This window comes from Anarhichas minor, unplaced genomic scaffold, assembly GCF_050575085.1.
Source record: "Anarhichas minor isolate MPS153535 unplaced genomic scaffold, ASM5057508v1 ptg000096l, whole genome shotgun sequence".
Lineage (NCBI taxonomy): Eukaryota > Metazoa > Chordata > Actinopteri > Perciformes > Anarhichadidae > Anarhichas > Anarhichas minor.
Genome location: NW_027466542.1, coordinates 223,662 through 239,440, shown reverse-complemented (window position 1 = coordinate 239,440; position 15,779 = coordinate 223,662). Strand labels below are relative to the sequence as shown.

Here is a 15,779-nt window from a genome sequence, read left to right as displayed (position 1 = left end):
CTCTCCCAGGATGGACAGAAGTGCAATAGATGTCATGTGTAGAACAGGATAGTGAATTACAACACATTCAATGTAATTTCAGCACATTCAATGTATGACAGAACCACGGCAGGAGGCAAGACCTGGTCCAGGTATAACCCGGATACACAGGAACCTGTGAGGCGAGAAAGCACAGAGACTCTGGTGAAGAAGCAGGTCAATAATGTGCATTAATGGTATCGGTAATATGAAATAGTAATGCGAGTAATAATAAAAGTGATATTAGCAGTTGGAGTCAGCAGGGCCATGGTAGGAGGAAGGACAGGGTCCAGATGAAACCAGGCTCCATGGAAACCTGTGAGGAGAGAAAGCACAAGGACTCCGGGGAAGAGACAAAATCAGTACTGTGCATTAATCAGTACTGTGCATTAATTAACCTTCTGGTGACGACAGCCCACGAGCCCTATTTTTAGCCCTCTGCTTGAAAATTGCATACCCATACTAAAGAGAGTCTCCAGCTCTAACTACAAGGTCTATTTTAATAATTTTGATGCTAGAATACTGGTAACACTTGTGAGATGTGTTGAATTGTGTAAATATTTTGTATATGTTACTGGTTAATATAGCAAAATAAGACATTACACAGCTGAAATTGAAAATATTCAGCTTCGCCTGGAAAAAATGCACTTTCATTGATAAAAGGTTATTGAAATAATGCAGCTAGCTCCCTAAAACTTTCCCAAGTCATAGCATAACTGATCAGTAGTTATTAAAAAAAGGTTAAAGTGGAATAAAGTGGAATAAAGTGAATAATAAGAGGTTTTAGTCAGGCGAGGTCATCATTTTCGAACCAGCTGTTGCAGCTCTTACATTGTACTTTTATACACTATATAACTATATATTTCACTTTCTTTATCACTCATATGATTCAATACATCCAAATACAGATAATAGGAATCATATTCATATTCATAACATCATCAGAGCCAGTTTTGGCTGTCATCTGTAGGATTTTCTCAGTTCATGTGTGTGTATGTGGCTGGATCTCAGCCTATCCTCGGTCGATTTCAAAAAACAACCCCTCCTTCGACGCGTCCGAGTCTCAGGAAGACCTCTGTCGAGTTTGGTGGTGATCGGCAAAAGTTTCAAGCAATCAAGTTGCCAGAAGTGACGAGTGTACCCCGGCGGAAATTTCCGGTCGCAGGCAGTCTGACCACTCGCCCAAGCCTGCTTGACCGCTCTTATTCTGGAAACAAGTCGGAAGTCAACAGTATGCAGTTGGCAACAAGGACTACAGCTTTGGATCGGAAATTCTGCGGCGTTATTATCCATATTTTTCATAAAACTTGGGCGCATACCTACGATTTTTTTCGGCGGAGTTCAGCATGAAGGTACGTTTGATCACTCACAACTGTTTAGTGTTTATACGGATCGGAAAACAGAAGTTAGTTACGTGTTCCGCCACGTGTGCTAATGCTATTAAATGCATTGCATGACTGGGTAGCCGTTAGCATGAGGGTACAAACATTGATTTACTGTACTCATAACGCCGATTTCTGGCCCGGATTTGGTGCTTTTATGCCACGATATTTTTTTGCTTATATGAGTAGCCTATAGTTGTGTTTGGAGTGTGTAAGAAGTGACTTATATGATGTTGTTGTCCATACTTTGCTGTTTCATCCAAAAAAAAAAGTGGCCACGTCCACACTACTGGCTAATAATCATTCTATTTTCCGCATTTGATTTTGAGGGGTTCTGAGCCCGGGAGCCCCCAAATGGGGGCCGCTCGTCACCAGAAGGTCAGTACTGTGCATTAATGGTATCGGTAATAGGGTTAATAATGAAGATCGTAGTAGGTGTCAGCAGGGCCATGGATGGTTGAAGGACCAGTGTCCAGATAAAACTGCGGTCATGGGAACCTGTGAGGCGAGAAAGCACAAATACTCCGGGGAAGAAGTAAAGTTAGTAATGAGCATTAATGGGACATCAATGCATACAGACAGAGGTGAAGAAGAGGAGGAGAGAGGTGCTCAGTGTATCCTAAGGAAGTCCCCCTGTAGTTTTTGCCTATACCAGTTTGTCTAAGGGCTGGTTGTCTGGGCGATAATAACGCATTAACTTGCCCAGCCCTGATATATATATATATATATATATATATATATATATATATATATATATACTAGTACAACGGGGTCCTATTGTAAAATGGAAAAATTAATCAAAGATTGATCATGAATTGAATCATAAATAAATATAGTATAGATATACACTGTGGTCTTGTATTTTTGCATATGATTTACATAGCCTTTGGTTTTCATATAATTTAAATGTGTGTGTGTGTGTGTGTGTGTGTGTGTGTGTGTGTGTGTGTGTGTGTGTGTGAGTGTCCTTGTTTCTTCATCTCTGTGTCTGTCTTTCTGCCCATGGCTAATCTCGCATACTACTGAACCCATCAGCCTAATATGTTTTGTGCTCATTCATGACTGTGTGCACAAAATCTAATGTTGTTTCAGAAATTCATACTTTTGACACGATGAGCCAAAGTGTATAAGCAAATGCAAAAAACTGTAAGAGGCTTCTGGGTTTCAGCACCCATTGCTACAGCTGACGGGGCTAATACAGCTAGCAGAACTAAACACACAGCAGGACTGTTAGTTTCCGTCTAATATTAGTGTAATCTTTGTTTGTTTATATATTTATTTTATTGACCCTTTTTTTCTTAAATGATAGTGTCTGTTACATGAGATGTGCGAGTGGAAATGTGTCTGATACGCTTACAGTTTAGACGGGATGCAATTTGGGTTTGTATTCATTCGATCAAACATTACAGCAGTAGTCGTTGCAGCACTGGGTGGAGATCTGTACTCTACTGAATGAACTTTCTTGTTTTTGTTGGCAGTGCAGTGTTGTTGATGTTCTATAACGACATTGCCACACCTGCTCTTGTTGAATTGACGTCACTGACTCTGTCTATTTTTACTTCAATAATAGAACATTGAAAATCACGTTACCTGATTCATCAAGTGGGTTGGGCCTTGTCTGCCTTGTTCATTTCTAACTCCTCTATTTTCTGTGTCCGGACACCTCACAGTGTATTAGCAAAGGAAAGGCAAAGTAGGCTGTGTTTCATTTCAAATCAAGTAAATTGTATTTATATAGTGCAATATCACAAATCACAAATTTATCTCAGGGGGCTTTATGATCTGTAGAGCCATACGGGCTCCCTCTAACCTTAGACCAGGGGTCTCAAACTCATTTTCACTCTGGGCCACATCAGCATCATAGTTTCCCTCAAAGGGCCGGTTGTAAATGTAAGACTGTGTAAATGTAACTACTCCTAACTTATTGGTAAATAACTGTCTCTGCATTTGATTATTGTTTATTCAAGTGTAAACATATTGTACATGCAGTTATATAAATGTAAAAATATATTTAAGCACATTTCTGTTATTATAACTTAAATCCTTTTAATTTAGGGTTAAGAAACCCACATTACTCTATCAAAGATCAAACTATTAAAGAAAATATCAAACACAAATTATTACAATAACTTTGTTCAAAGCTTAAAATCCTTTCAAGGGTGCGTTTGCACAATCCCACGTGAAGTATTTCTTGTGTTTTAAAGCCACGTTTAAAGTAGTCTTCAATGTACTCACAATACATTTCCATTTCAAGTGTACAGTAACCAGCCAAAGAGCTGCTTCTATGACTGTGTGTTTAAGTATCTCATCATTCTGACTTTCTATCTCATAACTTCGACTTTCTATCTCATAATTTTGACTTTCTATAATAATTTTGACTTTCTATCTCAGAATTATGACTTTCTATCATAGTTATGACTTTCTATCTCATAATTTCGACTATGGGGATACTTTTATTATCAAGTCCAACTTAATTTATTTTTTTTTTACTTTTATTTTTTTTTTTTTACGTGGCGGGCCGGCTACTTCTACTTTGTAAGAATTCTTAGAAGGCACTTAAATTACATTATATGATCATGGACTTATTTTCATTGTTGTCCCTTGGAATTACACAATCCACCATCCTTTATTAAGACCTAGACATTCAATCTCTAAAATAAAGAAATAATGTGTTACTAGAAAATAACTGGTGAAAAAAATGGAAAAGAAATATTTTCAGAAAGCAGAAGAGGGTAATGATTATCAAATACACCCAAACAAGAAATAATTCTCAAAACAGTTGTAAATTTAACTTGAATTGAAAATGGATACAGTCATTAAATGGAATGTTTCGTCGGGTTGCCAGTTCCACAACATTTCAACTGATGAAAAACAAGAAGCACACGCGAAGCCAGTAAGAGCATAATAATGTGTGAGTAAGGGCATTCCTTTACATAGTACGTCAGACTATTTCCTCCCTGTCAGAACAACGTCAATCACATTGACTCTATTACTGGTTTTGGCATCAAGGAAATCTAGTTTTTCTTTTCTCTTTGGCTCACTGACGCATGACACACAACAACAAACCAATTAAAAATAAAGAAAACCTTTCTGCTGTGCATTCCTGCTACTTTGAAAAAAACTATTAAAAGGCACTTAAATTACATTACATGATCATGGACTTATTTTCAATGTTGTCCCTTGGAATTACACATTCCACCATCCTTTATTAAGACCTAGACATTCAATCTCTAAAATAAAGAAATAATGTGTTACTAGAAAAGAACTGGTGAAAAAAATGGATGAGAAATATTTTCAGAAAGCAGAAGAGGGTAATGATTATCAAAGACACCCAAACAAGAAATAATTCTCATTTAAATGTAGAACTTAAGAATTAAGTATTTATACTTTACTATCTGAGTAAACATTGAAAATGAAAAAGGGTGTGGGAGAGTTTGTTGACGTGATGCTTTTCCAAGTAACAAAAGAAGATATGAGAACACACCCAAACCTCAAGGTTTTTCTGCATGCGTTGTTCATTTATGGAACACCTTTGCAGTATATAAAGTATTGTGGATATGAAGGCGTAGTATCCAGTAAAAATAATCTGCAGTACTTACCTGTTCATCATGATGAAGCTGATCTTTTCTCTGACCCTCTACGTGGTACTCTCCAGCACAGGTAACTTTACTTTTTCTTAATCTTAATCTTTTTAAATCCGTACAAATATTCTAGAGAAGATGAATATGGATAAGACTTAATTGATCCACAGGGGGTAAATTATAGAACAGCAGAAGAAAAAGTCTACAGATGTAGGAAACAAATAAAGGCAATTTAAAATAATAAATACAACAAAATATGAAAAATAAGTAAATTACAAAATGTACTTCAACTTCTATTGTTCATAATACAATACTTGTGCAATACACATCACAAGACTTGGCTGTGCAAGTAGTGCAGAAGAGTCTTGTGGTGTAAATTAGACACTTAAAAGACTTTTAACCATAACAACCTCATGTCATTTAAAATCCATTCACACAAGATGAAGAACAGTTTTCAGCCTTTACAGAAAATCAATGAACTTCAGATATTTGATTTGACATTTGAGATGTGATCGTCACTCATTGACTGTTTTTCTCCCAAATGCAGCTCGGGCACTTCAGTGTCAGACTTGCACAGATCAGCAGTGTTCAAACCCAGTGCTAGCCACATGTTCCTCAGAGACGATGTGTGTAACAGCTTCCATTCAAGGTAGGCATTTCTTTATACCATGTTCTACTTTTGAGTGAAATAAATGTACTGCAAAGTTATGTGTTCTTTCCGTCAATATTGACGAACTGCACTTTTTATTTTGTAGCCTCTTCACCTGGAATTCCAGCACAGCAAATATTCAAGGCATGTGCATCATCCTCCCTGTGTCCAGTCACAGGCTCTCACACATTTTCAGCCAACTTGGGTTTTTCGGATGCAGTTGCATCTGCTATGTGCTGCGACACAGATGATTGTAATGCAGCCAGTCTACCGTGTAAGTACAGACGGATAAGTAGCTCATTTAAGATGAGAAAAGATAGAAATTGATTTTAAAAAAAGTACATTGACATCCTGGCATCTTCTGAGAAGTTACATTTTCATTTTGTGAAGCTTAAATGTTCTCTCTTCCTCAAACTAATTATGTTTTTTTCTCTTTCAGTCCCTGCTGCTCAGACAGCTAACGCCCTACAGTGTTTCAGTTGTAACCCCTTCACCTCTCAATGTACTTCTCAAGTACAATGTAGGGGGGTGGAGGACCTCTGCTTTCAAGCGAGTGGTGAGTCATACGTGGTTTCCAAAATGTGTTTTACTAAAGTATCTGATCTGCAAGATCTAGAAAATGAAACCAATGGAGGAAAGTGATGCAGTACATGTACTGAACGTTGTTCATGTATGTTTTATCATTTGTTAATTATATTACATATCAGAGGTATATATTGTACTTTTTTCTGCACCACAGTACTTATAGATCACAATACCTGCATTACTACATTTAAATGACCATTATAATGACTTGTTACTTAACGGATTAAGAATTTATCATCATCTCCCACAAATTCTGCCCACAGTAGGTAAAGATGTTGAAATTAAACAAGTTGCATGTCAAAATACAATAACAAAAAGTATACATGACAATAGAATACTGTGACAGGGGCAGTACTTTTTAAACACTGAAAGTATATTTTACATTGTGGCAATACTCATTTTAATCAAGCAGTGGATCTGAATATTTATTCCTAAAATTAGCTGACTGACAACAATAGATGCTCTGTAATAAAACTGATTTTTCATCTACAGTGACAAGTGGGACCAGCACTTCTCCAGCTTTTGGCTGTGCGTCTGCAAACCTGTGTGCAGCTGCTGCAAGCCTGGGTAGCCTTCCATTACTGCAAAGCGTTGGAAGCATAAGTGGACCATCCTGTTGTGGAACCAGTTTCTGTAATACTGCCACAACAACTGCCACTCCAACAACAACCGCAATACTGGTAACTACAACTGCTGCGCCGACGACGACAACAACCATTTCTCCAACGACAACTGCAGCCCCAACAACAACTGCTCCCCCAACAACAACAGCAGCCCCAACAACAACTGCTCCCCCAACAACAACTGCTCCCCCAACAACAACTGCAGCCCCAACAACAACTGCTCCCCCAACAACAACAGCAGCCCCAACAACAACTGCTCCCCCAACAACAACTGCAGCCCCAATAGCAACAGCAGCCCAATCAGTCACAACTACCACCAGTGACGCCTGCTGTTTCAAACTGAGTATGATCCATCTGCTGCTCGGACTCATTATCTTTGCTGTCTGTTAGAACAAGGGCGCTTCGACAAAGCACCTATGGAGCTACCAGAAGGACTCTGAAACAGGATTATTATCGTAAAATAAAAATGAAAATAAGCAGTGAAGAATAGTGTTTTCAGCTGAAACAAAATAAAAACGATAACCTATAAAAAAAACTAAAACTAAACTAAAACAAACAAATGAGAGCAAAAGAAAAATAAAAATAAATAATTTGAGTTTTAGTGTTTGAGCTATACTATATCACTACCAAAATAAGATGACTAAAAAAGAGAAAAGGAGATTAAATAACATGATTTAAATATTTAAGTAGATCAAATGCCATTTATCGAAGCTGTTCAGCTCAGAGTTATTGTTTGAGGCGGAATACAATTGCAGGTGAAAAGTTTTCTTGTGAGTGTGATTGTGAAAGAGTACTTAAATGTATTCCCAGATCACAAGATTAAAACATAATAGCCATTCCAACACAGTTCTTCCATAATTTATTTTGTTTGTGAATATAGCTCCATCTGAGACATCATCTCTGGCACAAAAACATCAAAAGATTCTGTAAAACTAAAGATATTAAAAGTAAAGCTAATCCTTTATGAAAAACTGGAACAAAGCTAAAGCTAGCAAACTCACTCTGAAAACTGACATTAACTAAAGTAAAATGAAATCTTAAATTAAAAGCTAAAATATAAAATTAAAAACAATTGAAAAGTATAACCTTGATCTGCACTCTACTCTTTTTGTTTTGTTTTTTGCACTTTTTCAAATATTTACATGTAATATGAATATATATTGCAGTGGTGTAATGTAATGTGACTACTCTCTATGTATATTAAAACCTGTTTAATAAAGCTTTTCTGATGTTTGAGAACAGTGTATAGCTTCTGTGGTGTTTTTATCCAAAAGGCCAAGAATAATGAACTAAAGACAAATGTGAAGCCACTTTAATAAAAAATATAATATGTTTTGTTATATAATTGGTTACACTCAGTGGCATACCACAAATGTCTGGGCCCCGAAAATATTTAGCCTCAGTTCATTCCACTATTCTCCTCACTACTAGGACTGTGGTTACACACATTTCTAAATCCTGAGTTCTTGTTTCAAACTCTTTACAAAGTTATCTTTATCAACATGCCTCTCAACACAACAGTTCATCTCACATCCAAAATGCACTAATGCAACCTAAATGCCACACAACCGGTAGCCCTCTTGTCTCTGAACTTTCCTCCATGAGGAAAATAATTATTCTGGTTAATGAATTGCAACAGCCGGAAGGAAAAGTAATATCATGCTGGGATGTGGTCTTTTTTATTTTAATTTTTTTAATTTTTGAGATGAAGCAGAGTGTCGCAAATGACTTTTTAGTAATTTTGTGTGGATTAGTATGTAAATATGTGCAAAATGGACTGTAAATACAGTTTTGGTGGTGGTTGAGTCATGTCACTGTCATCGAATGCATTTTGTCTCAAAGCAATTAAAAGTTATCCATGAATGTTATTAAATACAGCTTCCCCTGTTTTCACTATTATAACTAACCATGGCATTAGGATAATGATGAAAATTGGGCTGCCCCAAAACCGTAAATAATGGGACTGGTGGTATGGCTTTCATGAGGCAGGTGAGTGCGAGGCAGCATGGAAAGGGCCTAAATGCCGTCAATCCAGGCGGACAAGAACAGCTCAGTGATTTATTGAAAAAATTAAGGTAGGCTTACTGAAATAGGGAGCAAGTACAAAGAGAAGTTAAAGAAAATCCACAGGTGAATGTGAATGGCAGGTGACTACAACAGGTGGAAAAGTCAAAGAACATCTGGTGGACAGTTATGGAATGGCAATGACTGCAAGGTGTTAAAGAAATGTAAGGGCCTGGGGAAGTGGGAACAGCAGAAAGGAATGGCCGAGAAGCAGAGGTAGTGACAATGTTGAACCCGTCATACTGTCTTACTTGTTGAATCATTATTGTGTTCATAATAGGACAACTATTGTTTAGTGGTGGTATGTAGTGGCAATTCAGCAAAAGCAGGTGTGGCAATGTTCTCACGGTCCTGGAGCAACTGTACAATTTGAAGAAATCTAACTGGATATTGAATCAAGATTTTTTTTTTCAACTTTTCACGCGATTTGAGATGATATCTTAAACATGGGTATAAAAGACATGTAGAATGTAAAATGTATTTTTTTTTTTAATACCAAAAATGCCTTATTAATTAAGTGTTTAAAGCTTGGGTAAACAATGAAAGCAACAACCAGCAATATCTCAAAAAGTCACTACAATTAGGCCTCCCTCTCTCTCACACAAACATGGCTATTGTCAGTACTGAAAGCTGTGAAGCTATAGCAGCTTGTGGAAGACTCCGTGATGCGCAATGAGTGCAAGGCAGGTATGCAATCCAATCCTTTCACAGGCTTATTACAGTCCTGTGACAGCCACAGATACCAGATTTTTGGGGATGTAATGAGAATTTCGGCAAATATAACAAAAGATGTTTCCAAAATAAACCCACCCTACTCATCATTGACTTTATAATACATTGTTTTACACATTATAAGTTTTAAGCAAATATAAAGATATTTTAAGTGTTTAATAATGCGTAGTATATAATCAACAATTCTAACTTCTCCCATGAAGAGTTATTATACATTATTACAACTGTGTTACATGTCATTCATTTTCTGTTTACATACCAGCATCCAATTCTGAAAGCTTCACAGGAGGAGTTCAAGTTATTTAAAACTACACCTATACAAACTGAAAAGACCTTCAACTACATTATAGTCTGCTATAAGACCTTATCTTTACTGTAAATAAGGTGATTCAGCAAAAAAATCAAAACAGAACCTGGTTGAAAATGTCATGTCGTCTTCACTGCACCCAATGTAGTGAAATCACAAAGAAATAGTTGTTTTATATAAGTTAAAGTTGTTGTGCTGAAAATGTCTAGTAAATAAAACAAGATTACAAAAACTTAGTAGCCAGGTATACCTCTCTCTCATCACAGTAAAAGTTTATTCAACAAATCAGAAAACACATAATCCACGTGACAAACAAATAGGAAAACAGGAGCTCTTTGGCTCAAAGCTGCAGCTTCAAATGACATCCACCTGATATAAAACTTGATATTGAAATTGAAAAAAATAGTGGTGTTTCATCAGTGCTTTCAGTAAGCAAGGAAAACTTGCTTTTGCTATGTGACTTGGTAATGGTTTAGTCTGACAAATTCTGATTGTACAAGCAAAATGAATGTGTTCAGCTTATCTCTTTAAATCCGAACTCCAAAGTGTCGTTTAACAGGTTAAAGCTCTTCTTTCTTCTTTAGGATTATCTGCCGCACCATTTCAGCTACCTTGGGTCTGATTTCTTTGACAGAAACTTTTGGTCCCCATGCATCCAACACGTTGCCATTTACATCAACAAGATACTTCCAGAAATTCCAGTCAGGCTCATTTCCAGAAGACTCTGCAGAGAATGAGGGAAGGAAAACGAGTTAATATGTATCAGTTATTGTCATCTTCCTTTGTTCCTTCATTTCATTGCTGCCCTCTTTTATTTATTCTGACCTACATGTTTACCTTTATTTTAATGTCTTCCTATCCTTCTCCTCTGTTCACATGATTTCAGTATCGTATATGCTTACTGTACTGTCCATGTTTTGTTATTTGTGTCATTTGTCATTTCTGAATATCTAACATTTGCCCTTTAATGGAGTGATCCTCCAGATTCCACTGTGTTAATTAGAAACCTGCAGGTTTCTAATTAACACAGTGGACCATGGTTGTCTCGGGCTCATTTGCTTAATAAAGAAAACATCTTCAAATGATGCAAGAACAAACTCACACCAACACCATCACATCTCACTCACCAACAAGGTACTTGTAGACATTGTTGGCTCCGGTTCCGACGACAGCGATTTTACTGAACAGGGGGAAGGAGACTCCGTAAACTCTGCGAACAAAACTGTCGATCTCCTTGTCGCTGCCGGGCTCCTGCTGACCAAACTGGTTGCAGGGGAAGGCCAGCACATTGAAGTGATACGGCCCAAAGTCCCGCTGGAGCTGCTGCAGGTCTTCGTAGTGCTCTTCAGTGAAGCCACATTCACTGGCTACATTCACCACCAGGGACACCTAAAGCCAAAGGATCACACCGTGAAGACACTACACTAACAGTCCTGACAGTCACAAAACAACAATTAACAGCAACAGAGGAATTGTAAACAGCTGTTCACGTACCTGCTGAGTGTAGATGCACTGAACATGCTCTGTGCACATCATCTGTTAGTTTTGTTAGCTTGTGTTCATCTCAGAAAGGACTATATGTGAAAGGAAGGAGAAAAAGTGTTTTCTAGTTTCATACCAGGGTTGATCAATAAGTACACAATAGATGGAGCTTGGAAAGATCATTTTATTTTCATGACTATGAGGAATTTTTACTACATGACATACTATTCATCCACGATATATTTACAGAGCAAAAAAGTTTTTTGCTTCTATATTAATGCTCTGAATATCAAATTTAGCAGCTTTAACACAAGCCAAAAGAAAACTCTAACCTCTGAGCCCTTTATTTTATTTATTGGTTTATTTGATAAGGGACAGTGCACATTAATAAAAACATTTCTGTAAATGCGCCAGAGTTAGCCAAAAGGCTATTTTTCATCTGTAGAGCCAAGAGGCAGATGTTACAAAATAAACCTAAAAACAGAATATAAGATTGAATTTAAAAGGTTATACAATATTGACGCTTTACAATGCGTGCACAAACAATGACAAAAAGTGAGAATATTAATATACGTAGTATCATCACTCAGGAGACTCATACATTGTCAAGTACTAACAAGACATGCAACACGGAGGCTCTCAAAGTCAACACACACAAAGGAAATAAAATAAGGGATAATTATGTTAAATAGAAACATGCACTAAAGACAATATTATGCTGCACTTAATAGTCCTGCAGGGGAGGGTGACTGCCTTGCAAGCAAAAAAATATAAAGTATGTGCATATGTGTTACTGCAAGTTAATAAACACGTTTGCTGACATTTTTTTTGCTGCTGTTGTTTTTGTTAACTGTCCTCTGCCTTAGGATTGCAAGTATCCAGGCTCTTTTAGAAAGATTCATTGAGAGATAAATAAATATAAATAAATGTATATGTATATATATTTACTTAATCTCTCTCTCTCTCTCTCTCTCTCTCTCTCTCTCTCTCTCTCTCTCAATTTCGTTTCCAATAAAGATTTGTTGTATTAGAATAAGCAGAGACAGGTTGTATAATGTTTACAACTCATAGCTGTACTGAATGGTAATAGAGCACTAAAAGATAAAATAAAAATAACTAGTATAAATCAAATAAAAATATATATTATATATAAGATAAAATATTTCTCTCTTTCTGTCTTGGCTAATCACATGCACGCACTCACACACGCACGAGCCACTGAATGCCATGGAAACGGACCCGACCGAGGTTACTTAAGGCCTCAGAACTTTCTGATCGCTCACTCTGCACTTGGAAACTGAGCGGAACACTTCTTGAGCGGAACAACTCTTGAGCTGAACACCTCTTGGATATCCATACCGTGGAGAGCTGACTCTTTGAGTTTTTAACTTCTTGAGAAAAGCTACTTGATACGAAACTTGTTGGAGAAACTACTAGATCGCTACTATCGTGGACAACAGAAGCGCCTGAAGATCTTCGGCTGAAGGAGGAGCACCTGCGGGGAGTGTGCTGTGAGAGATGGCCCATACCTGTGCTGGTAAGACAACGTTTACATTTATTTTAGCATTTTTGTTTTTGATTCATCCCCTTCAAAGCATTTAAAGCATTCTCAGTTTAGAAATCAGTGAAAGGTGAACAGTTGACACTATATTATCAGGCCTGTCGGAAACAGACACTCTGTAAACTGATTATTTGAGTGTGGAATGTGTTCACAATAGTATAGATGTTTAATTAAACACAGTTATTTTGGTTTGAAGGCATCCAATCTTCCTATTTTAACATTAGAATGTATATTTCTGAAAATAGAACACTTTCATAAAAGTTTTAATAAATGCTGAAGTTGTGCACCATGGTAACCATATGGAACGATTAGAGGCGAGCGTCCGGACGTAGCTTGCGTAAGGACGTATCCTGCGTAAGGACGTATCCTGCGTAAGGACGTAGCCTACGTCGTCAAACCAGGGCACGATGCGACCCTGAGTGGGTTTGACTGTTGAAACTTGAGTTATTGAACAAACATCTGATCCTTTTACGTCATCATAGTACATAAACTATGTCTCTAACATTTAGCATTGACATGCGCTTTGCTCGTTGTTGTGGTATTTGGTTTTCGAGGGACAAGAGAGCGATCCGTTAAGTAACTGTACGGGGCTGCAGGTGCGCGTGCTGCATCTCCTCCACGCGCTGTGATATGCAACTCATAAACCGGGAGAATAATGAATTATAAACTAAAGAGGTTAGTCATGTTGGATTAATGTAGACACGTTTCACTGTGCGTCGCTAGTTCAACAAATACGTTCACGCTGTTTATTGCAAGCCAGTGACCGTTTCGTCCACACAAATGCAAAATAAACGTCTTTGTCCAGAGCTCACGAGTACTCGACATTATTAATATAGTTGTGTTATGTGTTCAAACTAACAGACGCAGAGCTGCACTATGTTTGCTATAAATGTTTAAAGGTGAACCCTCTTGTGCGTTGGGGACTTTATGTGAGTTGTGTAGTGCTGTCCAGTTACTTTATGGCTCTGCTGTCGTCTTTTCTAATTTGAACTTTGATTATTGCTTCATGTAATCCAGAAATATTTCATGTTATGAGAAATCCTGACAGTTTAAATGTTTCCCTCTCAGCTGGTGTCGACTACGTCGTCGAACGTCCTGCACAAGACGGCCTCCCTGAAGTCATCAGGATCCTCGACGACGACGAAGGTAACCTCCCGATCCTTATCTCTTGCGTTGTGGGTGGATTTCAGGTGGAGCCAGGCGAGGTGGGTGTAGGTCAGGTGGAGCCAGGCGTGGTGGGTGTAGGTCAGGTGGAGCCAGGCGTGGTGGGTGGAGGTCAGGTGGAGCCAGGCGTTGTGGGTGCAGGTCAGGTGGACTTCATCGTTGTGGGTCCAGGTCAGGTGGAGCTCCTCGTGGTTGCAGGTCCGATGGAGCTCAACTATGTGCGTGGGTTGCTTCAGGTGATCTTCGCTGACGACGAGGACGACGAGAGCGAAGATTCCGGGTACTACTCCATGGATGACGTGCCGGAAGATGATCCGCCCCCAGTCCCCCAGAGGGCAGAAGAGCCCACCAACAGGAGCAGGGAAGAGGACCTCACGGAGCAGGCGAGTGTGAAGAGGCAGAGGAACGGTGAGGACGACCACGAGGACGCGACGCCCTCCACTTCAGGCCTCGGATCCTCCATGAAGAGGAGCAGGGAAGAGGACCGCACAGAGCAGGCGAGTGTGAAGAGGCAGAGGAACGGTGAGGACGACCACGAGGACGCGACGCCCTCCACTTCAGGCCTCGGATCCTCCATGAAGAGGACCAGAGAAGAGGACTACAGGGAGTCGGCGCCCTCCACTTCAGGCCTCGGTCCCTCCACAAAGAAGAGCCGGGCAGATGACTACAGATGGTCTCCACCCTCCACTTCAGGCCTCCGCTTCCCCCCACACAGAAGATACTGGCAGTCGGCTGAAGACAGCGACTCGGATTGAGACCGACCGCCTGTTTGCTGCAGGATTGTAAAACCTTTGCGTCTGGCAGGACTGATAAAGCACCAGACAGCCTTCCCTTGCGTCTGGCGGGGTTGGCGATAGGCAGCATCCTGCAGCAGAGCTTTTAAATATCTCTTCTTTGTTGATTTTCCGTTTGAAAAATGGTTGATGCTCGACGCAGAAACCAAAGGTAAGTTAGTAGTGAAGATTCTGTCATGGGAGTTCAAGATCAGGACCCAATAGCAAGACCACAGGAGACAGAATCTGGTCAAACTGATTTTATTTCACCATCATAAAGGACAGGAATGTGTGGAGCCCGTGGATCGACACCAGAGGACAGACAGATCGACGGTGTGATGTCCCGTGGATCGACGTTGTGATGTCCCGTGGATCGACACCGGAGGACAGACAGATCGACGGTGTGATGTCCCATGGATCGACACCAGAGAGGAGAGCAGGTGAAACACGGGTCAGACAGGGATCCTGACAGGTTGTTCACTTTACTCACAACTCGGATTGAGACTGACAGCATGTTTGCTGCAGGATTGTAAAACCTTTGCGTCTGGCAGGACTGATAAAGCACCAGACAGCCTTCCCTCGCATCTGGCGGGGTTGGCGATAGGCAGCATCCTGCAGCAGAGCTTTTAAATATCTCTTCTTTGTTGATTTTCCGTTTGAAAAATGGTTGATGCTCGACGCAGAAACCAAAGGTAAGTTAGTAGTGAAGATTCTGTCATGGGAGTTCAAGATCAGGACCCAATAGCAAGACCACAGGAGACAGAATCTGGTCAAACTGATTTTATTTCACCACCATAAAGGACAGGAATGTGTGGAGCCCGTGGATCGACACCAGAGGACAGACAGATCGACGGTGTG

General features: G+C 39.3%; 1 protein-coding gene across 1 annotated transcript; it reads right to left on the bottom strand.

Moving 5' to 3' along the window:
• Positions 1-10,194: 10,194 nt before the first annotated feature.
• Positions 10,195-12,133, bottom strand: LOC142939347 (glutathione peroxidase 7-like). Its single transcript, XM_076082625.1, has 3 exons — positions 11,436-12,133; positions 11,069-11,330; positions 10,195-10,665 (listed from the first exon to the last, which is right to left on the bottom strand). Exons 1-3 carry the CDS (start codon positions 11,475-11,477, stop codon positions 10,502-10,504), a joined length of 468 nt encoding a protein of 155 aa, XP_075938740.1. The 5' UTR covers positions 11,478-12,133; the 3' UTR covers positions 10,195-10,501.
• Positions 12,134-15,779: the final 3,646 nt, after the last annotated feature.